General features: G+C 42.6%; 1 protein-coding gene across 13 annotated transcripts; it reads right to left on the bottom strand.

Annotated features, from left to right (window-relative positions):
- Positions 1 to 39: 39 nt before the first annotated feature.
- Positions 40 to 26,669, bottom strand: LOC6611627 (piezo-type mechanosensitive ion channel component). 13 transcript variants are annotated; one of them, XM_032727489.1, is made up of 31 exons: positions 26,240 to 26,669; positions 16,821 to 17,014; positions 16,476 to 16,740; positions 16,108 to 16,415; positions 15,794 to 15,920; positions 15,593 to 15,712; positions 15,363 to 15,525; positions 14,666 to 14,899; positions 14,032 to 14,088; positions 13,283 to 13,516; positions 13,020 to 13,217; positions 12,404 to 12,963; positions 11,695 to 12,313; positions 11,141 to 11,633; positions 10,278 to 11,082; positions 10,060 to 10,217; positions 8,033 to 8,098; positions 7,636 to 7,781; positions 6,543 to 6,965; positions 6,394 to 6,470; positions 5,725 to 5,973; positions 5,263 to 5,298; positions 4,882 to 5,034; positions 3,923 to 4,061; positions 3,504 to 3,865; positions 3,295 to 3,441; positions 3,091 to 3,235; positions 2,092 to 3,025; positions 1,519 to 2,026; positions 1,317 to 1,458; positions 40 to 1,262 (listed from the first exon to the last, which is right to left on the bottom strand). In XM_032727489.1, exons 2-31 carry the CDS (start codon positions 16,882 to 16,884, stop codon positions 1,065 to 1,067), a joined length of 8,130 nt encoding a protein of 2,709 aa, XP_032583380.1. In that variant the 5' UTR covers positions 16,885 to 17,014; positions 26,240 to 26,669; the 3' UTR covers positions 40 to 1,064. The 13 variants fall into 13 exon arrangements, with proteins under 13 accessions (XP_032583380.1, XP_032583381.1, XP_032583393.1 ...); XM_032727490.1 differs by having other exon boundaries at positions 6,543 to 6,917; XM_032727502.1 differs by lacking the exons at positions 8,033 to 8,098; positions 14,032 to 14,088; positions 14,666 to 14,899 and adding exons at positions 7,212 to 7,463; positions 8,764 to 9,025; positions 9,233 to 9,897 and having other exon boundaries at positions 6,543 to 6,917.

The following is a 26,669-nucleotide window of genomic DNA, read 5'->3' as shown; positions in this document are numbered from 1 at the left end:
CTCCAATGTGATAAGACTGAAACACAGTTACACAATCAATTTTTATTACAATCAATTTTAATTCTTTATTTTATTTCGCAAGTATTCCACGCAGTTAATAAGCTAATTTTGAAAATGAATCGCTAAAAAAATAGATACATTTTATATTTACGTTTTAAGTTGTTCGATTCTTAGTATAAAAATTCATTATTTTTACATTTATCATTTTAGTTTCATTTTGCTATATAAAAAAAGAACATACCGAGCTAGTTGGCGTTTACTAATTTTAAGAGATTGCAAAAGGGAGAAATTTCCATTCGAAGCCAACGCACTGTATCATTAAATTTTTTAATTTTGATATGAAGTTGCCTAGAAAGGAGTCGTTTAAGCAAATGATATTTGCATTCAATACAAAAATATGTCAAGTGATATGCCTAAAACTAAAGTCAACGCTCTATATATGCAATATGTATCGATTTAGTTATATAGTAAACAGTATAACATAGACGTAATATCTTTAATCAGTTGTAAAGGGCACAATTAGGCAAACAGCATAGAAATGTATGCGAATCGAAGCAATGGCTAATTTTACATGATATTGTTTTTGTTGTATAAATATAAAACATTTTAATCGCTATTTTTACTTAATAACTCGGATGTTTTAGGTTAGTTATTATATTTACGGTTTCTGTAAAATGCTAAATTCCCTGAATATGAGTTTTCATCATTATTATTAGTATTTTTGCACTTCATCTTAAATTTTTACACTTATTTAGAAGTAACTTAAATAAATTATTTCCTTGATTAGGCAATTACAATTCACTATTATTTGCAATTGTTTGTATTAACAAACATCAACACTTTTCGCTTATTTACTAAATACACAGTTTTACACATGGGCAGTACTTTTGACAAAAAAATCGAACGACTGTATAAATAGGTGATGCGTACTTTTGTGTTTCGATTTGTGTTCTCTTTCTCCTTATAAAAACGTTTAAAAAAGACTATGAAACCTACTATAACGCAATACGTACTAAATACGTAAACAAACTCTACTTTAGTTAAGCGATTGGATTAGGCCTATGTTATTGCGGTTGCTGTGGCTGCAGTTGCTCCGGCCGGCGCACGCTCATCCGACTGGGAATCGAGTCGGTGTCGCCATCATCGTCCACATACTCCTCCTTGGGACGGGTCCACTTGATAAGCGTTTCGGGCGATCGGTATAGGAAGAGTAATTTGGCAAACAGGTCCTCTTCCAAAGCGAATTCCAATGCCTCCCGAACCTAGAAAACGGAAAGAGGTTATCGATGGCTCAGAACTAATTTTGTTTGATTTACCAGATAAATGTCCAGACAGAGCTGCAGCACTCTATCAACATAGGGCAGATCCTCAAACATGATCTTTCTGTTTTGCCCGCCAATGAAGGACTTCATAAAGCGCGAGGCCAATAACACAAAGGTGGTGTACAGACCAATTATGCTACAGAAGTAAATGGAACAATTTATATATGAATTTTTAAGGATTCATTTGCCCACTTACCCTCCCGCTGTGAGGAAGCTGAATGTGGATGGGAACTTTTTATCGTTGAACGTGTACATCACAATTCCCGAAGTGCAGTTGTTGTATGCAAACTTCGATAGAGTTTCGTTGTAAAAGGTGTCGTTGCAATAGTCCCGAATCTCCCACCATAACCCATTGGTCTCGTTATCTCGATGCATTTTGATAACCAACGGTCGGTAGTCGTAGTGTTTTGGGCTCAAAACACTTACCACCGCAGCGTCGCCCGAATTGAGAACCTTGATAAACTTGGGTATCATACCGGGTATCACCACCACTTCTTCAACTTCCGGAGTGGTACCATTTGTGGTGCCATTGCTGTGAATTGGCTCCACATCGTGGGTTTCGCTTAGCATATGAATGAGTGCTGCTCGTCCCTCAAAAGACTCGTCCAGCGATATGGCATGCTCGTCGCCCACATTTTCCTTTAGCCCCTTCGCAGGAGCCTTTCGGGTGAGGGAATAGGAAAACCGGGCTTTCAGTGTGTGATCTGAAATTAAAAGGAGGCTCATCAATGATATTTGAATATTAGGTAATCGAATATTAATATCCTACTGTTTCTTAAATCATTTAGTAGTCGCTGCCTATCCGGCGGTGCTATGTTCCATAGAGATGGTGAATTGCCAGCTAGTCTAACCGCAGCTACATCCGTTGCATCATAGCCGGCAATAAACGTCAAAGCCTGTTTCTCCTTTATGTATGCGTTAGTCATCTGAGAGTACATCTCAGGATTGATCTCGAAGATACTGTCGTAGTTGTTCGTTGTATAGATAGGATCATAGGGTCCAATTCGTATAGATAGCGACACATGGAAGGGTACATTCGAGGTGCCCACCGCGTTGCCAAGAGCAAACAGACACAGTGGTCCCCAAATGCAAATCACTATCAGCAGGACGACGGTGCCACCCATTATTAGCTTGGAAAGTGAAGCCTTCTTCTGAGCTCTCATGGCCGGAAAATCAGTCTCTGACTGCCGGGTGCAGCGTATAAGATATATATTCGAGAAAATGTCCTCCATCTTCAGCCAGTCGAAAATGGTCATGGTGCTGTCAATGCACACCCAATCTAATATGGTTCGCAGTTCGTACAGGAATGGAATCTGCATGTACACCTTAAAGGCAATCATATTGACCATCGAGAATCCCTTGGTGAAGAAGTTGCCCAGAATGCGCTTGGGGTATCCGGATTTGATTTGATAAGAGCTGAGCAGCATGTAAAAGCACTTGATAACGTAGAATATTATTGGAGGTGCGAGGGAGTTGAATGTGCGCTCCGTAACTGCAGGCACAACGAAGAACATCCAGATGTGTATTCCGATAACCGAAAAGAAGTGGAAGATGATCTTGTTCACCAGGGCTTTGCGCAGATACAAAGCGCGATCAATGACGATGAGCAGGAACTGAACCAGTAGCATAATCAGGAATGGTATGGGCACTTTGTTTTCCGCAAGATATGTCTGTACACCTTCATCACTTTCCGTTTGCTGAGTCTAAAGGCAGAGAATAGAATGATTATAATCTCTAGAAATTTATAAATTATATAAATTGTACTCACTCCAAATGCCGTGAAGCCGAAAAGTAGCACAAAGAAGTTCACAAAATCGCAGAGGAACATCAGAGCGTATACATCTGTGGCTAGACGGGATTTGTGGACCAAACTGAAGAAGAATTTGTACAGCGATGAAGTGTACTTGGTGCGCCTGAAATAAAAACGATTATTTTTATTAAGGATTTCTTTGTTCGTTAGTCTTTTACTTACTCTAGCTGATTGATGCCCGTCTTGCTGAACTCTGGCGATCCTGGCAAAGAAGCCTGGCTCACTTGAAGACTCAGCTTCTGAGCAGCATCATCGTTTAGCTGGCGGGAGTCCGGTTGGGACAGGTTGTCGCTATCGTCGCGTTCATCACTAAAATAAGAGCGAAGGTTAAATAAAGTAGTCTGTTTTTTTAAAAATATTCTGTAATTTACATGCTAGCGGTGGGTTTGGTGAACTGGTTGTCCGTGTCCTTGTAGCCCGATTTCCACAGGCCTTGTGATTTAAGCAGATAGCGATGCAGGAATAAAACCAGCAACAGGATCAGGTCATAAATCGCATAGTGGGCCTTGTTCTCAACGCCGAATATTTTGGCAGGTGTCAGCGGCTGATTGGGCAGTTGGTGGTAATTGGACCAGATCAGCTTAAACTGGAAGATGCACTTGATCAGGACGATGGCCTGGGTGTAAGCAATCAGAGTGACCCAGAAGGTTTTAGTGGGACGCGGCAGAGACAGTGTACCCCACAAAAAGACCATAATGGGCAACGGCAGCGAAATGAGACTGGCATTGACCACCTAGAAATGAAAATGATATCAAATAAATTCGCAGGGCATATGAATTCAATTTCTTACCTGATTGATGAACACCACAATGTAGCAGATGAGATCCGTGTTGGCCAACAGGGCATACCACGAGGAGATCAGCACCTCGACAATGATATGATGATCTCTCTGGGCGAAGTTCTCCTCCTCCAGATTGAATTCGCCCGCGCTGGAAGATCGTCGGAACAATATTAGATAATAAATGATAATCCCTATGCACATTCGTGGAATCTATCAACTTCACATGCTGGGTGCCGTTTTTCTTTATTGAAATGTGTGCGCTGCATGCTCCACAGTCTACATGCGAGTGCATCATGTGGAACTCGGGTGGAACACAAAAATTGTTTTAAACTGGGATAAATCGAAGCCAGACAACGGTACATACTAGCAAAGAACGCATAGAGATAGATTTAAATCATAGCAGCGAATACAACTTAGTGGAGAGGCAGAGACACAGATACAAATACAGAAATAGATGCAGTTACAGTTACCAAAAGATACAAAGGGAAGAGACAGAGTCGTGATAGATTTTAAAGTAGTCATGGGTCTGGGCGATGATCATGGTCATGAGGATGGGCATGAGCTTAAAAGATAGATATGAAGATATAGAGTTGGGTGGGTCGATTTATACTGCACTGGAATGTTAGACTTCATTTGTAGTTTTACCTTTAATTGTAAATTAGTTTTCTATTTGAAAAATATTGATATGTATTTGAATTTATATTTAATTGCACGCTGAGCAGATTCTAATTCTTATATATTTTAAAATTTACTTTAATCAAAAATTAGTAATAACTGGGTACTTTTTATCAAAAGGTATGTAAGCTTGTAAACTCTGGTTTTAAGTTCTCGTAAAATCGACCCGCCTGTGAAGAGAGAGTTATAGAGCGTTACGAGCACAAACCGAAAGACACCAACACATGAATAGGCACATCAATAGGCTAGGGGGTAAGTGGGCTATACGCATAGTTAGTGGGCGGGACCAGTACCTGTCCACCTGCTCGTAGGACCAGTGTTTGCTCAAGGATCCTGAGCCACCGCCGCTGTGGTGATTATGGTAATAGTGTGCACCGCGCTCGACAGATGGCGCTTTAATACGTATCTCAGGCAGGCCACAATCCGATTTTCGACTGAGCATCGTGCTATATATACGAGTTATACATATTTGATACAGCGCGTGGATGGGGGCAACAGAAATGGAGAATGGAGTGAAATGGAAAATAGGTGTCACAATGAAAATAGAGAAAATTGCTCAAGTATTCGGAGATCTCGGTAGAGTCTTAGAGAGCAGACACTTTGATGTGTGGTTAGTTGAGTTTTTACTGATCTCGATTTAGATATAGATTGGTAGAATGGTTCGATCTACTTACCCCTTGGCTGGCGGCGATGAATTGATTGATTGTTTTCTAACAAAACAAAAATTGATTCGGATGATCGAAATGCGCGCAGAAAAATGTAAAATGTAAGAAAAATAAATTAGTAAGGATCTGTTTTTGTTCATTCTGGAAATTTCGTCTTTGACGTATACATAATCACATGGAAATTATCTCTACTCTAATGAAATGAGGTATAATTCATTATTTTCTAATTTCGAAAAGAACATGTAAGTGCATGTGAAACAAAATGTGCGGATAGGATTCGGAAAAACTGAAGATTGATTAAGTATTTCAATTTCATTTTGATTGTGTTTGAGTCGTATTATTAAGCTAAATATTTGCATTTTACTTGAAAAATCGAATTTTGCAACTGGTCTAGTAGAATAGAAGATATGATCATAACGCTTTTGGAATCCCCGCATTTAAAAGAACGATTTTCATGTGGTTTTGGGTTACCTATGGGCGACTCCATCCACGGTATCTACAGGGAGTTCGATGATTTCTTCGGCAGCGCGAATATGCTGATGCTGTTGCTGTGGTGTACTGGTTGTAGTTGGTTGCAGTGGTTCTGGTGGTGATAGCGGTGTGGTTGTCGTGTTCGTGTTCAGTGTGGTGCTGGTGGGGTCTGAGTGCTCGGTGGCATTTGTAGGTGCGATCACCACCCGCCGCGGGGTGGATGAGGAGGCGGGCGGGTCACTTTCATCGCTTTCATCGCAACAGCAGCAACAGCAACATCAATCGATCGATCGGGTATCAACAACAACATGGTGGCACAAATGATGGAGGTGAGGTGGTGAAACATTTTGTCAGGTGTGTCGTAGGTTTCGAGAGTAGTAGTATGTTGTGGAAGCAGGTACAGAGTTTCAAACACACGGAACACAAAAGTAAAACGGATATGCAAATAAAAAAAGAAGAAAAAGAATACGAAATAAATAATTGAATAAAAACCGAACATAACTATTAACAAACTTAAATACAAAGAAATTGAACGGTTCGTAACGCGACCAGAACACGCTACTCTACGACGTTCGGGGGTTTCCAGTTTCCAAAAATCAAAACTTAATTCAAAATTTTAACGCAAGCGGCGCACACTGGAGCTGGATTCCAGAATCGCTTTCTAAATACCTCTCGAGATTGGACTTGAGGAAGTGGAACATGGCAGCGGCACTGGACAGCCCCAGGCGGTTCAACGAACTGGACTCCTGTAATGGGAAGCAAAATCGGAATTTTAGTCACAAGTACCATACTGCATAGATAGGATAGATCCAACTCACCTTCAGGGTCTTCTTTTCGCCGGCCAGGATGCGATTCACAAAGCGATAGTTGCGCGAGAAGCGGTTCAGTCTTATGGTCAGCGTGACCAAGAAGCCCTCGAGCAGTCTGATAATGGGATTGGTATCAAAGTCCTCATCCGAATCCTTGGCCGTCACCTCTCCGCTGTCCACTTCCATTTTGGACTTGCTATCGGAGGTCTCCTTGGAGGTTTGCTCACGTCCCAGGCCAGTCGAGGGTGGTGGAATCACGGGCAGATCACCCACATCCCTAGTGGGCGCTGGACTAGCCGAACTGGAAGCCGTCGCCGCATCGCGCTCCTTGGAAATACCCTTGCTGGTGGAGGGAAACTCGCCTGGGGGTGCATCCTTCGACTTCTGTGGGTTCAAATAAATATAGCGAGTTAGACCACTGGCTGGTAATAGCTGTAAGAAAGACATTTACACGATATTAACGAAAAACCAAGCTTATACAATATGCAGATACAAGAAATCTTTTTTATTTGTTTTTTTGTACAGTATTTTAAGGTGAGTGCGCCCAACTGCTGGTCGGCAGCTTGATATTGCGGGCGCAGTTGAAAAACTTGAGCTCGTGAGCAAAATATGTGAAATCAACGGGAGGTGCGCCAATTAAAGACAAGATATGCAGGTAGCTCTGCTCCATAGACTCACAACCTCGAGCAGCGTCTGGCTGCGACGACCGAAGTCGAGCGGTTCGGACAGCGTCGAGGTGCGCATGCCCAGGTCGCACTCAATGGTATCGTCGTCCTCATGGTTGTCGCTGGCCAGGTCAAGATCGGGCCCAATCTTCTCCTTCTCGTCGTCCAACTTCAGGAGAATGCGAGAGCCGGGCTCTGAGGCGTAGGAACGCTCACGCATATAGAAGTGGCGACGATACTCGGCATCATTTAGATCCTTCCACACCTTCGATCACAAGTCGGGGCAATATTTGATTTTGATTTTTTTTTTTTTTTTTTTTGGGAGGGGTTGGAATTTGCAAGAATTTAAGTACGGTTCGAAAGTCATGCGGGCAAGTATGGCATGCAGCATGGCCTAAACTCAGAGGAATCCCATCTAGAAATATGCGGAAACTCACATCGTAGAGGGTCTTGCGTCGCTGCATCTTCATCTCGCTCTCGGTGATGTTTTCCTCCTCGAGGAAGTCGATCTCGTCGTGTATCAAGTCGAGCTCAAACTTATCGTCCATCTCCTCGAACATATAGTAGTCACCAGCACGGGTAGCTGCAGGGAACATCGAAAACAACATTATTACACACGGCTCCAACGAAGTGTTGCAGTTATGGTGTTTAACAACATTCAGATAGGTATTAGTAAATAGTTGCTAGGAGTAGTAGTCGGCTTTTCTTTATGCATTCAAATTACAGAGCAGCGCACACAGAATTTCATGCAGTTAATCGGGTAGAGATTATATATACATGGCATGGGGCAGCTTAGATAGCGAACAAATGAGGCACAACAAACAAAAACTTTACCATGTGGATGTAATTTAATTTCCTTCCTTCTGCGTACTGTTGGTGCAGGAAGTGGATAACCATGTTCTAAAAAATAATCAAGTAAAAAAATAATCAAAAATAAAACGTTGAAAAACGAACAGAATTTAGACATTTGGCTGTAATTGAAATCAAGATGAAACATAATCTAACAACGGCTAGCCGATGCTTCAAATGTTGTAAATTGTATATTTCTGAACCGATATCCAAGGCATTCAATATGCTTATAGACAGTGGAAATATATAACCAGATTCCATATCCGTTTTGAAGGAAATAAAATAAATATTTAGAAAAAAGTATTATATTACAATAAGCTTTGAGAAAAATTTGGAAGAGTTACATCCATGCAGATCAAAAATCTTAATTTACAACAGAAGTGAACCCCCTGAAGCTTAAGAAACTGATTCTAGCAATCACATTTAGATCGATGAAGAGATTTATAATACACTTGTAGCAGCGCTCAGTAGTTCTGATTGCGCACTTAACCATTAACCCAAATGGAAGTAATTGGGAGCTAAGTAATCTAGTTTAGTGTTATTTACAGGCCAGACCCATGGAGGCAGTTTCTTGGGGTCTGCTACACAGGACCCCAATCGGTTTTATTGAAGATTAAAGATCACGCACATTGAACAAATTGTTTTTTCTGTACAGAGTTTCGTTAAAATAGAGCAAAATTATCATTAGAATTTGAGAGTAATGATTCATCCAATACATGGTCCATGCAGCAGAGCAGTCTCGTAGAAGGCGCACATCAGCGACTCCATATAGGAGCTCGTACCCACGGGTCCCCAGCTATGTGGTCTCTGTGCGGATTGCAGAGCGGCCTCGTCCCGAGCTCCGGATAAGTTGCTGGACAACCGCTTGCGCTGCGACTGGCTGGCCTCATCCAAGGAGTAACTGGCATTTCCCATGCTCTGGTGTCGGCGGTGTAGCGACTTGTGCCGCATGGTAACCACCTCATCCTTATCCGCCGACTGTTTGGCAAGTGGGATAAATGAGTGAGCGATTGTTTTCTTCTGGGATGCAAACCGAACACTTTTCAGTCTTACCACTTATAAGTATTATAACATAATTCTGTTAGATTTTCAATTTCTAAATTAATTAATTAATTAATCAAATAAACACTTTAATCTAAATAACACAATATGAACGGTTTGCATCCCACACTTTCCACTTTTTACCATTTGCTTTTTCATGGGCGATCGTTTGATGGATACCGTTTCGTTCCAGGATACAGCGGCATTGGTTGACGACTGGCGACGATGTTCTCGTCGAAGATTTGGAGTCAGATTGGAGGACATCACAGAGCTGGCTGCACTGGAAGCCATGGCTGTGGCATAAGCGGCCAACGGAGGAGCCAGGCACTGCATCCCAACCGTAGGACTTAGCTCAGGAGGAGCTAATCCCAAAGAGATCCTTTTCGGTTCCAAAAATCCCTCGGTCAGGAGAGTAGACAACGCATCCGTACTGGGCGTGGTTGGCTTCGAAGGTTCTGGGCTTTTGAACACACATTCCTTCGATTGAGAGCTAACATGCTTCTTAGGCATTGCCACAGTTGTCTCCTCCTCGCTGACCGACTGTACATCCACATAGTCCGTAATCTCCTCACACGGCATCACATTGATTTCCGGTTCAATAATCACGGCAGCGTCTGCGCTGTCCACGCTTTCCACGCTGCCTCCACTGCTGGAGAGGATCGAAGCTCTGGCTGGCGATGAAGTGCCAGAGGTGGCGGAGCTATGCTCATCTGGGGTCAGATAGCCAGATCCCTGACAAGAGGTGAAGCTGCTATTGTGGGCCAAAGGCGCCACATCGGACATTGCGTGCTCTGAGGGCGTGCGTCGCCCTTCACGAAGCCAAAGATTAATGTAAGACACACACGCGACAATTTCCAACGATCAAAATACAAAAGGGGAAATTGCAAAAAACGCGACGAGAAGTTCGAGCTCCAAAAAATTACAGAAAGGGGAGGAAAAAAACCCCTGGAAGTGATGGTGCAAGCACTTACCGTCGAAGTGGGTTTGTTTGTCCAAGGGGCGCAGCATCTTCTGCTGCGTGGCACGGATGCGCTCCATCTTTCGCTTGATCTTATGTAGCACCTGCTTTTCATGGTCGTGGCGATGCGCAATCTGCTTATGTCGTAGACTCTCAATGATGTCGGCTCCTCTGTGATAAAAATTGTTCAATCAATTGATCGATAGAATGGCTGGAGATTTAAAAACCCACCTTGAGGCCAGGATGTTATTTGCTTTGGTGTCCGTTATGATGTGACAGAAGTAGTGCGACTTGAAGATGCGCAGCTGGAAGATGATGAAGGCGAAGCAAATCGTGTCCCACAGGAGGACCACCTGGTGGGTGATCTTAGGACATTCGCCTGGCTTAAGCGCCAGTTCAGCCTCCTCGGGCAGCATTATTTGCTCTGTAAGCACATTGCTCGTACAGGTGATGCCGAGCATGTGCACCAGCCAGCAGCAGTCTTTCGTCAGTTGGGTCATGAACAAACAGCCGGCCATTTGGAAGGACGTCTTGATGAGTATGTTGGCAACATTGAATGCCAGCAGCCACTTCCAGCGAAAGATGATGGTGTGTATGGGACGCAGATAGAAATCCGATCCCTGCCACAGGAAGATAAAAGCTCCGATCAGATAACCCAGTGCCAGCAGATCCGCAATATTGGTGCCGGCCAAGAAAACAACTGCCAGAGTAAACCAGTAGAAGCCGCACAGCACTCCGTTCTTGAGGATGTCCGAGTAGTTCCGGATGTAAGAGCAAAAGTCGTGGGTGGGATTGTCGAAGGGAACGCGACCTAGCTGAGCAATATCCGCGATCACACTGCGATTGCTGCCACCCGGATAGTCGTCGTTACTGGCATAACGCTGTTCGATGCAGAAGATACTCTTCTGTCGGTTCAGAATGACCAAGACAATGAAGTCGAAGATCAGTTTGGGTACGTGGTTGAAGTGCAGGGCTCCTGGCAGCATCGTCCATCGTTGTATGCCCTCGCCGAAGGGACCTTCATCCCAGGGAAACACTGCAGGCATACAAATACGTTATTAAACTGCATTTATATTGATTGATTCATATCATACCCAGGCATGAGCTCGGCGGCAGTCCTACCAGCACTATATACTGTGTCAGTATGGAGATGGCAAAGAATGCCTGAAAAACGCCCCATATTTTGGCGCACTGCGATCTCCGCAGAAGCAAAAGCACCACCAGCCACAGAGCATAGACTACGGCCACAATATCCTGACGATATGTGATGGTGGAGACCAGCGCGATTAGCGATATCTCAATGCCGAATTTGTAGAAGCCAAAGTTGAGGAGATACTTGACCAGTCCCACCAGATCCTTCTCAGCATCAGCTCGAATAATATTGGGGAAAAGCAGCTTGGTGGGTGGAGCATTCAGTGCTCCGATCTTGACGCGCATTTGAAGCTGCCGCAAACTGATCACTGCGTGCATGGTCGCAATAACCATGTAGATGATGTAGGTGCGCAACAGGCTCATCAGTCCGCCGGTTACCTTGTCAGCCTTGGTGAGGCCAATCCACTCCGCATTGTTGGCAGTCCGGTTGTCAGACTGCGAAATATGATTAAGATTAAAATATAAGGAGCTTTCTCATGGGATAACATTCACTTACACAAACCACGTTGTGCTGCGAGTGACTCAGGTACTCGATCTGGTAGATCATCTTGGACAGAACTATGACGGTGACAATGAACGAGATGAGGCGGCTGATCACCACCTGGACGGCCTTCCGCGAGGTGGCGCCCAGCACACAGAAACCCACAAAGATAATGTGCAGTACGCAGACTTCGCTGACACTGCACACGAAGGCTGCGATATACACAGCCTTCATGATGTGCAGCTCCAGGAAGCGCCAGAAGACATCCTTGAAGTTCTTGAAGATGTACTCCGACTTGTTCTTGATCTTGCGGAACGATATGCGCACCAAGTCTCGTACAGATGTCTCGAAATCGGTGGTGGCTCCTGGAGCAGCCTCCGCCGATGGACCCTGGGATCTACGCAGTGAACCGGCGCTGCCACGTCGCTTCGATGGCGCCGGTTCCAAGGCAGTTGTCTCCGTGGGTTTCTGATGTGCCGATCCGCCAGCCAACGGCTGCTGTTGCAATGATGCGATGAAGCGCTTGTGGAAGTAGTGCACTTGGATGACGGTCAGGATCACAATTATCGTCGGTGATACCAAATGGAGGAACAGATCCTTGGTCTGATAGCGCTTAAGGCCGATATCCTTTTGCCTAAAAAGCATACATTTTGGTTAGATCGGTTAACCTAACGTTGAGCATGGTCTACTTAAAGATATAAGTTTAGAAAACAAGCCAACTTACAAAGTCGCTGACACATTGAGATAGTCGCTCCAGTACTTGTCGAACTTGTCGAATTGATATGTGTAAATCAATATAAGTATGGACATGGCATAGAAGATCAGAAACAGCCAGAAGCCGTACATGATCTTAACCCACGCCTTGGACGACGATTGAAAAACTAGCAAGAAGAATAGGAACAGGGCCATGTAGCAGATGCGGAAGCCGGTCATGTTCTCGCCAGTGATGGCGCAAAGGAAGATAACCAGCACGAGTAGCCAGATCCACAGGCGCACCAGTAGATTCTTGATCACATCGCCGGCCTTTTTTAGGAACTTTGAGGTCTTCTTGCCATCGTTGATGAGGTAGCTGGAGCCAGCCGATCCCACAGTGATCTGCAGTGGGGCAATGATGTCCGCCAGAGTGCTGTCTCTTCGGCGATCGCGCTTCTCCTTGAAGAACTGTCGGGACGTCACCCAAAACATTAGCACAAACGCTGTCTTCACGATCAGCGGCACACATGGACGCATTTGGTTCTCGATGGGTCGTTCGAAGCCAATTTGTTGCAGGTTAATGCCCGCAGTCTGCAAATACTTCAGTTAATTAAATTTAATTCGTAACTTAAGTGTCGCAATCTTACGGGAACGCTCGTGGGCAGCTCTTCGTTGTTGAGATCCATGCCGTATATGTATTGGGCAATCAACAGGGCCTCAGCATACAACACTATAAAGGGACTGGACCGCATCATGGCCTTCCTCTGGTTGGGAATCATCCATAGCACGTTGGCCCACAGCAACAGGACAAAAGTCAGCCAACTGTGATACACTATGGACCAGGCCTATCAAGAGATTGAATATTTGAAAAACTATACCATAACTTCAAGATATATGTGCACTGACTTACCATCATAAGAATGTTTGTGAATATATAGCTGTTCTGATATATGAATCCTCCCACGCTGACGAATCCATACGATATTTGATCCAGTATGGATGTGGTGGTGTTCTCCTGCTCCGATCGCTGCTCCATCGAGTCCAGCTGAATGTCATTGCCCCGCTGAGTGACACTGGGCGCCACCGAGGATCCACTTTCCAGCGGTTGGGCCTTTCCAGCCTTTCGCGTGCTTTGGCGCACCAACTATGGATTCAGATATGTTTTTATTAGCTGGGAGATTGGGTTTAACAGGACAGACATTAAGAAGAGAGATCAGCTTACTAAACAAGATATGTACAGACAAAGAGTTCTAAAGTTCTAGGGCACTACGGGTGTTGATGGCGATAGTTAACTATCCGGGTGAGAGTTGCAAACTATTTTGTATCGCATTGGCGGTGCTCTATGACCCAGAACACATACATACAGACACACTGGCGCATTTAGTACAATGTTTAGTTTATAGTATGGGTTAGAATATCCCTTGATATCGGGGGAAATACTACGGCGATTAGTACTACAGATCGCTAGAGATGTTAGATTTAGACGAGTACAGTTTAACATAGACAAATGGCAGACGTTAGGAAAGCTTAATCCAAATGATATATAGAGAACAGAGGCAGAGATAGAGATAGGCTAGAACTAGTCTAATGATTAGGCTTTGGGGTTAGGCTGGGAGAAAGATACACGCTATTGGCGCAAAGTGGAGTTAGTTTACGTACAGGCGTCGTCTCAGTCGGTTCATTCAACGTTGCACGCTGATCTCGGCGCAAAGAAACCTAAAGCGGAAGTAATAAAAGAGAGAGCATAAACAAAAATCAAAAGAAAAACAAACATACAAAAAGGAAAATGGCAGGAAAATCGCAAAGAAAAAGAAAATGGTGGTCAGACTTCAGCAAAAGCGCACACAAATCGGATAAATTTCGGCGCAGTTTTGGGGTTAAACATTAAGGCACAGACGAACATTTAGTTGGGTTTTAGTTGCGGCCACTAATTGTGTTTAGTGTTTGTCCTAGTTCTAATCCTGATACTAATTTCATTATCCCCGCAATATTAATTTAAATTTAAAGTCTGTAATCGTATTTAAAACCAAAAAAATAAACCTATTAGTGCATTTGAAAATGAAGTATGCAAATAAAAACGTTCAGCTGAGATAAGTTTTCCATAAAGTTTTCGTAATGGATTATACTTTTCAGGTCATCTAGGTAAGCCGGCTTATTGGGAATTTTCTGTGTCCCCATTCTAGTACACCCATTCCAATTCATTGTGCCCCCAAAATCCCCAGAAATATTCAACATTCACACACTGAATGGAGATCAAAACAGAAACCCTGGCCCAATCCACTCGCTCGCTTACACTCAAGCGCTGATTGCGGATTGCAGTGGAGGAGGTGGCGTTGGTGGTGGTCGTGGTGGTGGTAATGGTCGCTCCACCTCCGCCAGGATTCGACCCATCCCGACGACCCCGCGATGTCTGCGAGGTGAGCAGCGATAGCTGGCGGTTGACCTTGTTGCCGGTGGTGGTGTTGTTGATGCTGCTGCTATTGCAATCTAGTTGCTGCCCAAATGCGGTGGCGGGTTTGGGCTCCAGCTAACGAGTTCGGTGTTCCGGTGTTTGTGGATTTGAATGTTTAGGTGTTCAGGTGTTCGGTGTGGTGTGTTAGTGACAATTGTTTGTTTGTTAGATGTTAGGAGTGTTTATCATGTTTTCGTTTAGGCGTGCAGAGATTTTTGTGTTAGAAGATTTGAAATTGAAGTGGTTTATCCGGATGCGTAAGGCAGCATAAGAAGAGCAGAAATTGAGAGCAGATAAAACTATATCCCAGTGTTGGCCAGATCTTTAAGAAGAATGAAAGCGATTTAGTTCCAATCGGAACGTTTATCTTATTTAAAGTTTAGCCAAATAAATATTTCTAATTAAGCCCGCTTTCAGTCTTGTTAAATCAAGCCTGTTGTTTAATATCATAATCTGTGTTAGTTGCTCTAAATCTGCCTAAACCAGAGTAAGAGCTGTTCCTTCATTGGAATTCAATTTTCTCACAATTGAAACTTACCCGTGGCTTAATGAGATGCTTGGTGGTCAGGGCCAGTGCGAAGTAGGCAAAGAACAACGCAAAGGGATTGAGGTACGAGTCCAGGGATAGCTTATTATTGTACAGAAAGACTCGTATATCCGGCGAGCAGTAGGATTCAATAAGCGGTTCCAGTCCAATCAACCTGATGGGCAGAGAAAGATGATAGTCTGATGATTTCCCGGCACTTCTTCCACCCCTCCTCTACTTACCGGGCTGTCAGGGTGGTATGATTGAGGTGGCTCTGCATCCATGGCGTCTGGTAGGATACAATGGACAGGGAGTGCAGCACGAGGACGACCATCACGCAGCGCAGCAACAAAGCAAAGCCCCTGCAACAAAAAAAGGTGCGAGAATACAAAGGGAAAAGTGAGTAGGATGTCCGGAATTGATGGCGTTGATGGGACACGCACCGTTGCAGCGTCTGGCATGTTGCCCAGTAGGTGCCGGCCAGCAGGAAAATGAGAAAGTAAAATCCGCCAGGCACCGAGGGACGCAGCACGGCCGCAAAGAACAGCGTGGCCAGGCAGAACAGAGGAGCTGTCGATGGAAGCGATTCATTAAATTTCATTGAAAAACATTCGTTTGGGGGGAGCCCATGAATTCCCTGAGTATGTTGTCTGAACAACTTCTGGAGAATGTGGTAGGCAAACTAAAGCTTAAGTATGCTAATTATCCCAATAATGTTACGTTTTAAGTGGGTTCACCATAAGTAGTTCCTACTTACAGATCTTGACCAAGCCCTCAAAGTGAATGTGCTGGCTGATCATGGACACTCGTTTCCTCAGCTGCTGCTGCTGTTGCTGCAGTGGCGTGGTGACCGTGGCCTGTTGCACATCTCCTCCATTGGCATCTGCGCCAGATGGCTGAGAAGATGTCTGGGCATTTTCCGCCTGGCCATCGACCACTTCGCCGTTCTCCAGCTGCTCGGCGCCGACGGGCTGAGAGGCCACTCGCTTCACCGTGAGATACGAACCCAGGGAGGTGGCGAAAACCAACACCTCAGGCACCAGCCATTCGATGATGGCAAAGGGCCTACAAAATATATATTATTAATAAACCGGCACGGCACCACGTGATCGCCAAAACACCCACTGTAGATCAATAAAGCTCACGAAGCCAATGTGACGCAGCAGACGCTCACTGAACGAGCAGTTGTAGATGGGCAACGTGAGGCTGACCGCCAGAATCTGGAGCGTTATGTGACCCAAGAGGACCAGCGTGCTCAGCGTCAGCAGGATGATGAAGAAGGCAGTCACAGATCCTTTGAAGTTGCGTCGCGTGGCCAGCGGAACGAAGGGCGACACAAAGAACATCAGAAGGTACACAAAGGATATGCCCACTGGTCGCATCAGGGCAGCTAAAGATTCCAAAAAATTAGAATATATATGATTTGCCGTAATAAAATATCCAATTTGAGGCATAAATATGGGTACTCACCGAGTACCAGGACCGCTGGCACCACGATGCGCTGGAGCACCATGCACGCATAGCTGAAGACCATTTTGATGGATGCCTCCGGCGCCGTTCTCCTCCAGATGCGTATCCGGACTCAGACTCCGACTCCAACGCAGTAGCATTCATAAAAGCCTCAGCTTCGAGTGCAATTTGTTGTCACAAGCGGCGCAGAGCAGCTGAAAGATGAAGAAAAGAACAAATTGCATTTGAGTTTCAGTCCAAGGAATCCCGCAATGCCTGTTGCTACTGGCACTTTAAGGCTTAAAGATTAATCGTTCTTAATTAAGCGGACCCCAAATATTTCACGGATATAAACTTTGACACAATTTTAATTAACACTGCGAGGAAAGCAAATAAAATCCAGCCAAAGCTGAGGAGAAGGCGTGGCAGTCGGCAGTCGCACGCTATCCTGAATTGGGTGGGGTTAGTTTCAATTTTCCGCTTCCGCTTTTCACATTTTCCAGTTGCGAAAGTAGCAAGAGGAGTGGCCACGCAGCTCAAGCTTAAGGGAGTCGAGACTAGGATCCATATATAGGTTGTGTAATTGATATTCAATGGCACATAATGTGGCATTTATTCGAATACGGTTTAAACTAATGGTGCAGAAACTGTCGAGTCCAAGAATGAAAGAAAGAAAGCCATTCAGAATGCCAAAGGATAATGGCGAAGGAGCATATCAAACGTTTGAATTAGCTAATAAATTCTCAGAAGTTAGTTCGGTAAAGTTGATACCTTTATTTATTGAATTAATAAGCTTGATTATTTACAACATTATAAAGCTACAAAATTTCAATAGAAATATATTTGTTTATCATTTATATGTTCGAAAGCTTTCCATAATTTAAATCAATATTTTGTTTTGCTTATCTTATATATTTTTAAAAGAACTTATATATACAGCTATATTTTCTAATATTTTTTTCTATTTCATTTGCACAAAAGATAAAGAAATTCGGAATTCACTTAAAGTGCTTCTTTATCAGTAAAAATGTTGTTGTTTCATTGAACTCGTTTCTTTGGCTAATTTACAGATCCACTCAAGTCACATATAACATATAATAGAGAAAAAACATGATGAATTCCTTACCTAATGCCTCACATGCACAGTGAAACAAACTACAAATGCAAATAAAAAATAAGCAAAAAATGAGCAACAAAACTGCTAATTTCAGTGAATAGCGAAAAAAGATCAACAGCCATGACGTAATTTGGCATGTTCAAAACTTTTAATTCCTCACTTTTGGCTGGTTTAATGAGAACAACAAGGCGGCAAACAAAGAAAGCAACAAAGAGTGCGAAATCGTGGGGAAAAGAGACGCCACCCACGCCTCCAACGCAAATATATCCGACATAATGTCAGCTAATAAGAGAGAGGCAGGCAGAAAATTCGAAAAGCGAGGTTCTGGGGCAGTTGAGCCACCGAGCCGACAAACCTCAAGTGGTGCCACACCTAACCCCACAATCACCCACGACCACCCACTTTCCCCACCATCCATAGACAGGAAAAAAACGAATGATAGAACGAACCACAACAACGAGCCGGTTTGCCCCCAAATGGCGATAAAAAGCAGTGGTAGGCATATGAAAACAAAAAAGGCACTCCACTGTTTTAACAAAATAAATGCGGGCTCTTGGGGCTAGGGGGTGGTAAAGGGGGAGGCGGCGGCAGACCGTGCCATATTCTCTGTCTGAGCAGATGTCTAATGGCACAATAATGCTGATGGAAATGCGACTGTCTATATGGATGTTTAATACACAGACTACGCAATGAGAATGGCTATTTCAGATACAAGCAAGATGGTTTTATAGAACAAAATAAATATAATTAAATGCTTAAAATACAGCTTATAAAGTACTTCCATGATAAATGCTATAGAATTCAGCTACTGAAAGGCAGCAGGCTTAATTTCAGAATGTTTTAACCCTTTTTAAAAACCCATAAGGTACGCATGATGTTGGTTTTATAATTCGATCATTACATAAAGACGAAGTAATCCTATAATCGGAGCTCTTTTCCACTTCCAACGGCGGAAAGGAAGCGACAAGTCTGCATTGTTCCATCAAAATCGAATGGCACACGTGTTGCTTCTATGCTTTTAGGGCGTGATTATGGGCCTGCACAGGCATTTCAAGGCACACACCCCCCTTTTTGGGGAACCCTTATATCTCTAACCCCCCCACAATGACAATGAATATGAAATGTTTAACCCGCGTGCTATTCGCAACTAATTCATTTGCCATGCACGCATCGCTGATTGCTGAGCTGCTGCTGTTTGTGATTATATTATAAGCATTATAATGTATATGAATACGCAGATACTCAGCTACTCAGATACATAGATACTCAGATATCTATATGCCAATCGAGGTGCCAGCTGCTGTTGCCTGTCCGCAATCATGGGGTTAGCCAGCCTTTTGCTTTGGCCCATTTCGATTATTTCGATTTCCATTTCCATTCCGATCGAAATGTTTATTGTCTTTCGATTTCGAACATAAGTAGCATTCTCATGTGGTGTGTGCTTTCATTGGGTTAACTTGGCACATCAATGTCGCTATTGAGATTCCCAGTGTTGCCCTTGTTTGATATGTTCAATGCAGATGAAATGCATGTTTTGGCACTTGAAAACAAACATTAACATTTGTTTTGAACGAAACGCAGGCAGCTGCTGGCAAAATGTCCCAGAGGTCGGGCCATGTGGCGTATACGTGATTTTAAAGTTATATTTCCAAATAAATCATTGTTAAATGTACAAATTGCCAATAAATTTGCAAGAATGTGTACTTTTAGTTTGTTGTCCAAAGAATTATCTTGCTTGCATTCATAATTATTTGTGTTATGAATAATAGCATGGAAATATATTGTGCTTATCATTGAAATGCTTTAGAATCACATATTTTGAATGCGTGCGGTTTCACTAGCTGGTCTTGGTCAGAAAATGGAGCTTTAAGTCCCTGGCACAACACCCATTTCAACTCTCTCGAAGTTTCGGAATAATCAAGATGAAGCGCTTTATCTCAAGCCGCTTACATGAATAACGAAATTGAGCTGCAAGGGACGAGCTTAATTGCCAGACTGCCATCATCTCGCACTCAGATCGACCTTCATCCTCGTCTTGGTGCCCACCGAAACCCCCTGGCATTCATTGCCAAGTCCCCCAGTCACTTGAACTTTGTCTGGGCGGCAACTCTTGCAATAATATTTGCAATTCTATTTACCCAAGTGCACTGGCGAAACCGAAAAGCGTTGACAAAGCCAACTAATCTCTGTCCAGTTAGTCTGTATTCCTTGCCTCCCTTGCCGCGTGTCTGTGGCCCATTAATTTACCATTAATTACGAATGTCCAGCGAGTGGCATGGGCTTTTCTTTTTTCTTTTTTATTTTTGCTACCCACTTTCAACTTGCTCTATTTTTAGTGGAGGTTTATTTCTTTTGTAGAAGCTCGTAATCCAAGAATTATTGCACTGGCTTGGATACCTCTGCCAGCTGCAATTGTCGCTGGGGGGAACCCATTGATGTCACACTACTTTTGATTCTGATTCCTGTTTTAGAACGACGATGACGTCACCTTGTGTGAAAATTGACAATGTCGCTACTACTCCGCAAATTGTTAACCCCTTGTTGCCACGTGGGTTCGTTTGCTTTAAAAGAAGTAACTATCCGCGAATCAAAGCATAATTACTTAATAGCACGCAATGCTTATTCCGAAAAGTGGGAGTAGCGAAAATAATGAACCAACTTCAGTTGACATTCTTGGTGTGCGTTTGAAAAGCAAGCTTGCCCATAAAAGCAGAGAACTTCGCATGCCATTTTATTTTAGAATAAGTTGAAAAGTAAGAAAGGTTCTGTATTTAGATGTTAAGCTCTTCTAAAGCGAAAAGTCGTAGGGTAATGTGGTTTTAATTACACAATGAATGTAAGAAATCGGTTATTTGGTTCAAGAAAGAAAGTCACATTAAAGGTTTCAAAAAAAAGTAATGCTGTGAAATTGAACACAATTTTATTTGACCAACAGCAACATATATTTCATTACAAGTAACAAACCAAATGAATTATCATTCGAATATCATTTCAGCCCGCATTAATCAACAAGGGTTAATTGAATCACAGAATTTATGGTTAATGTGTGATAAATCCGAATGGAATCGTAAACTTCACATGCAACGGCAGCCATGTCATTGCATCTGGAGAAGATTTGGGTCACTTTCAGCACTTTCCTCGCTTTTTTATGCAGCGGTTAAGGGTTTGGGGCAGCTTCTACAATTACGTGTACGTAAATTTCACAAGGGAAATTAATTTCAAAGTGGTTGCGACCCCACACACACACCAGCGCACACACATTTAACTTGTTTTTGTGTGTGCGACGCTGGGCAGAAAGAGTGAGCTAATGGGCCGACAAGCTGTGGCCAACGCCTTCGTTTCACTCAAAGTGACAGCAGCTGGCCAGGGAGGAGCAGGAGGCGTAGGAGGAGACATGGGGGCGGTCTAACCAAAATGCAATTCGTCTCTGGTCTTGGCCTACATTTATCTTGGCGAGCGAGCCCCCTCCGCCGCTTCCACCGTGGAATAAACTCTGGGCATGTCTATAAATACAAGTGCATTTAATTTTTAAACAGGCGCATCTATTTCTATTTTTAAGAGGATTGTCTTTATTAGCACAGCTAGGAAGTTTGTTGAATAAATATAGGACTTGATAAGAACTTTTAGTTTATTAATTAAATTCTTACTGAATGAGTAGTTAATATTTAGGCTAATCAGTAATGTGTGCTACTAGAATACAAAAATTTGGCGACTTTGTACCACTGTAAACTGCACCAGCTGTGCACAAGAGCATCGGCGACAAAGTGGCAGGGGCATGTGGGCGATGCGGCCTGTGGATTCTCCATAGTGTGCAAATATCATAAAATGTGCAGCGCGCACATCTCTCTGTTTGACCTGTCAGAGCATATTCCACATCCGCCATGTGTGCCGTGTGTTTGAAGCAAGGGCAAGAAGCAAGTTGGCATAGCTCCTGCCTTGTTGTCCATTAACAAACAATTTGGCTGATGCATTCGGCCGAAGGAGCAGGTAGGAGCTGCTAGTTCGCCTCCCGTTTTTTATGATTCACTTTGTTTTTTATACCTTTTCCCTTTTTTTTAATCTATTTGAAAGGCCAAAATCCCGCTGAGCACGTACATGTGTGCAATTGCTCCGCCCAGAAAATTGTCGCGTTCCGCTAACGCGACATTAATAGTGACAAATGTGGCGAAATGGTAATGGACTGGACATCCTCCTTACCACTTTCCATTTCATTTGGTATCATAAAAGTATATTTTGGTCGTTTTATGACAGTCACTTTTGCCTTTCTCTTGCTAATTTCGTTGCCATTTGACCCCTGCTTAAAATATGAACAGGAGGACTCTCAGTGCTAAGTGCCATGCTCTCCTCATTCATCATCATATATCAACGAAATAGTTGCTACGACCTTCGTTCCATTGCCCAATCCCTCAGAGAAGACACGCAACAGTTTTTTCCAGACACATTTCTTTTGCAAATTAGAAACGGGAGTGCGGGCTAGGCTGTCAAATGAGTGTCGTCCTGACGGGCGGTCCTTCGGATTACGACCTGACATTAACATGCTTCCAAATAGTTGACTCAACTCGACCCGAGGGATACACATAGTTGAGTCAACAGGTTTTGGCCCTGAAACGGGGCGCATTTTATTCAAATGAAGGTGGGGCTTGTCAAATGACGTACAAAGTTATCTAACAACTCGATTAAAAAGTTATGTATGTTAGTCGAAGTTTATTTAATCTATACTAAAAATACTTTTAATTAAATATAATAAATGTGCTTTTCAGGCAGAAGTTTATCTAGTTTATAATCTCCTTTCAGTGGAAGTAAGAACTTTTTGTTTGGAGCTATCAATGCGCAAAGATTCTTTGTGATAGTTAGCATCGAACTAATTTTCTTAAACTATTTAAATGATTTGCTTACACTCTAAACAAGATGCCGTAGGAGGATAAAAATATTCTTTATAAATAAATTCCCGAGTGGCAGTGAAGCATGTCCACAACCATCCACGCGCAGCATTGCACACTTTGTAAAGGGGGAATTCAAGATCGAAAGCCAAGACAACAAAGAAGAAAACTCAATGAAAATTGTAAACCCAGACTCAGTTGGTTTCTCACGGCCATCGAAACAGTGCGAAAAATCGGCAACAATAACAATCACGCATGAGAAGTCAACCAGCTAGGATTATCTACATATATATACTCGATATGCTCAGAACTATCTGAATAAGTATTTTCGCCCGTGCAAACTTATATTTATTTTATTTCCCGATTGCTGGCCGCACACCCACAATGCCACGATAAGATACATAGATGTATATTATTTCTGATAGAAACTGACTGCGATAAAACTAAAATTTAATTAACGCATTTAGAAGCGCTGACAGCTTAGCAAATGTGGAATCGAAGGAAATTCTCACATAAAATGTAAAATATGTTCTTGGTATGCGTTGAAAGCGCTGAAATAAAGCTAAATCTAAAAACGAGTTCTATGTGCGAGACCGGCAGCTGACTAAATTTCAAACCAGACTCACAGACAGAATGAGACTTTTGTTTTATTGTATCTAGATATAGATATATACCACTGTGGTTCCGTGTGCGATGACGCAACAACGCATAAAATGTTAAGTAATTCGTTTTCTTTATTTTAGGTTTCTTGCTCGCCTCTGGCGGCAGCATTTTGTTGAAGTATTTCGGTTCCAAAAAGGCCACAACAAGGCAAAGGCCAAGAGCAGGTAGGAAAATACGGAGGAAACCATAACAGCTGCTGCCCTTCGCCTCCTTTAAATGCATCCTATATACCTGTAGGTGTTCCGGCCAGAAAACCGAAAATGTGGGCAAGTCACTGGAAATAAGACAGCAAATAGGCCAAGTCATGTCTTTGGTGTGGTTTACCAAAAGTACAACTATTAGATTAAGAGAGGCAAAGACAAATATTTAGCTAGTTCAATAAGCAAATCCTAATTGTAAAGGGGCTAACGATTAAAACATTCTAATTTAAAAATTGTATCTATTCAAGCCCTGTTTTTTAAAGATATCGATTCGGATGTAAATTCATTTAACCCATATGTTTATTCTTAATTTTCCAAATGGGTTTTTTACACATGTAGGTTGCATAGATGCAAAAATCGAACATAAATGTTAAAGGCGGGAAACGGGGCGTATGAAATAAAGGGTTCGAGCGAACACAAAAGAAAAATCGCAGTGGCATCATCGAGAGACAAACAAAACAAGCTGCAAAAATAACTGCAGCTGTTGCAGTTTTATAAATGTGGATACCCAAAAACATACTCCTTCGGCTCATCCACCGCCATCCAAAAGGGCTGGCTACCTATCCAATCTGCACACATATAGTATAGATATACTATATAATATATAGCTGGGGTTAGATGTGAACGGTCTGTTGTCGCTCGGTTGGTTGGTTTGGTTGGCTTTCCACAATAAAAGTGAAATTTCCTCGTGCCAAATTCTGTTTAAAGGTGGGTGGGCGTTCGGTGGTAACGACTTTTAGCCACTGACACTGAAACATTTCGTGGAGAACTTTCCGAGGTTGCACAGGGCAACATAAACTAATTGCAACAACATTTCCTTCCATCTTACAACGAAGAAGCAATCAAAAAAAGCTACTTTGATAAATGAAATGAGAACTAATGATGGAGATTATTTTTCGTCCCTTTTTTTTTTGGTAATTAATCAATGTGGCTGTAGGCCTGCACGCTGCATTGAAGTTTAATGACTTGATTTGTGTACATCTCAGAGTTTTCATCATTAAATTTTACCCCAAACATTTTTCGGCAACCAACTCAAAGGCGATTGGCCGCAAATCAAAACATTATATTGTTTAAAGATCTATGAAAATTTTAATTGGCTAAGCAAAACAAAAGAACAAACGCCGAAATCAAAGTTCAAAATCATTGATCTGATCAGAAATCAAACATAAAGAGGCAATTATGACATGAAAGCAATTGAGTTAATAGGTAATTTTTAAAAATATTCATGAAGTCATCAGCAGCTTTTGGAATTAGTGTTTCATTGAGAAAGCAAACAACAAAGCAGTCAGATGCCCAAGCCGATGATAATGCCACTGGTCTAGACGGGCGATAGTCGTGTGTCCCACCGAACGAAATGCGTCATTTATTGATTGCAAATAAATATCTGGGAACGCAACAAGCGACAACAAAGCCAAAACCGCAACGGATGCAATGCCTCATTCAAAAATGAGTCAAAACGAAATATTTAAATGTTTTTCAAAGCATGAGGTAACATTTCCGTTTGTCAAATACAAATGAGAACCACATAGATAATAATATGTTGCAAAGAAATGTAAATCATTACTATTAACTCAAACATGCATTTAATATGTATGCAATTGTTTGATTTTAACGATTATTTTTAACGCAGTCATGTGCTGCCGGCTTCTAATTGAAGTGTGTAAATAATAAACAAACACCTTGATTTATATACATATGTATGTACATTGCCCCAAACAACAAACAGCAGTGCCATGTGTTCTAAACCCAAGACTGATAACACTGAAGCCCAGTTTTTAAACCCCACCCAAGAATGCAACTGCGGTCAAACTACTAGAAACATTTAATGTTTAAAAAACCTTTAATTTTTTAGGAAATTAAACTGATGCTTGGATGAGCAAAAAGGGACATCCGGTCGGCAAAAAACTTCAGTATATATATTTTTGTAATAATATTTTGTTCTCCACTCCCCTCTCATTTATGATTATCACTCGCTTTTTAAGCGTTCATCCATGACCATGAGTAATCTGACCGTTAAGCTAATGGGTCAACTTCTAGTGGCGTTATCGCCGCACTTCAAAAGGAAATACTTGTTAAATGAAAGGGGTTCACTACCGAAACGCTTTATCGCGGCAGAGAAATGTAAATAAATGAAAGTTATTTGCGCTGATTTGACGCTTTTCCGTGCCTGCGCTAATTCCTCAAACTAATTGACACAGAAACGGATTTAAAAAACTTGCAGTACACGATAATGAAATTAAAAATAGATCAACAGCTGAAAATATACGGTGTGCGAGCGAGATGGCGCGATCGAGCGATGGCCAGAAAAGTCAAACAAAAGCCAGCGGGGCAGAAAGAGATGGAGAGGGGGAAGTGAGAAAAACACAAAGAACTAGAACACGGGAAATCAGAATGGGAAATCAAATGCGTTTGGTTTTCTTGTTTGCCTGCTCTTCACACTTGTTATTTGTGAATCTCGAATTTGTTTGGCGAGTCGAGAGACCTTCAGCTTCAGCTTTTTAGCGCCCTTTTTATCGAGTTGCTAGGCATTCGGAGTCGAGCAAAACAGAGAAAATATGGCCAAGTTCCACGGTGTCTTACCACATTTGCATAAACTCTGCGAACGGCGACCACAACAAAAACGAAAGCGAACGATTTTTACCGATTTATCACCAGGAACACACTTTTAACCATACACTTTCTCTATTTGAACAAACTTTTTAGATCTTTTCGATCACTTTTGCCCACTTTTCACCACTCTTTTTCTGTCGGTGCAAATTATTTGGTAAGAACTTCAGAGCATTTGTTATTGTTTCGTTTCGGCTTCGATTTTTACAGGCGCTGCTTTGTGTTTGCGCGAATCCGCGTATTGCACCGATTTTGGTTGCGAACTGCGTATATATCGGAGTATCCGTATCCGTGTGCTTAGCATTAACCGAAAATATCGTTAATGTAACATTTTCTCCCGGCAATTTGTGCACTTTTTGTTACTTTTAGCGGAGCACCGGACACACAACCAACGCGGATGAAA

The sequence above is a fragment of the Drosophila sechellia genome, chromosome 2L (assembly GCF_004382195.2).
Source record: "Drosophila sechellia strain sech25 chromosome 2L, ASM438219v1, whole genome shotgun sequence".
Classification (NCBI taxonomy): domain Eukaryota; kingdom Metazoa; phylum Arthropoda; class Insecta; order Diptera; family Drosophilidae; genus Drosophila; species Drosophila sechellia.
This window is presented reverse-complemented; position numbering and strand designations above follow the sequence as displayed.

What these genes read in the sequence shown, in the direction of transcription:
- LOC6611627 (XM_032727502.1), bottom strand. Translation starts at nt 16,884, where the DNA reads ATGGTCTTCAGCTATGCGTGCATGGTGCTCCAGCGCATCGTGGTGCCA. An exon ending in ACTAAATGATTTAAGAAACA is followed by an intron (nt 2,027 to 2,091) that starts GTAGGATATTAA and finishes TTTTAATTTCAG; the next exon opens with ATCACACACTGAAAGCCCGG. An exon ending in AGCTTCCTCACAGCGGGAGG is followed by an intron (nt 1,459 to 1,518) that starts GTAAGTGGGCAA and finishes TTACTTCTGTAG; the next exon opens with CATAATTGGTCTGTACACCA.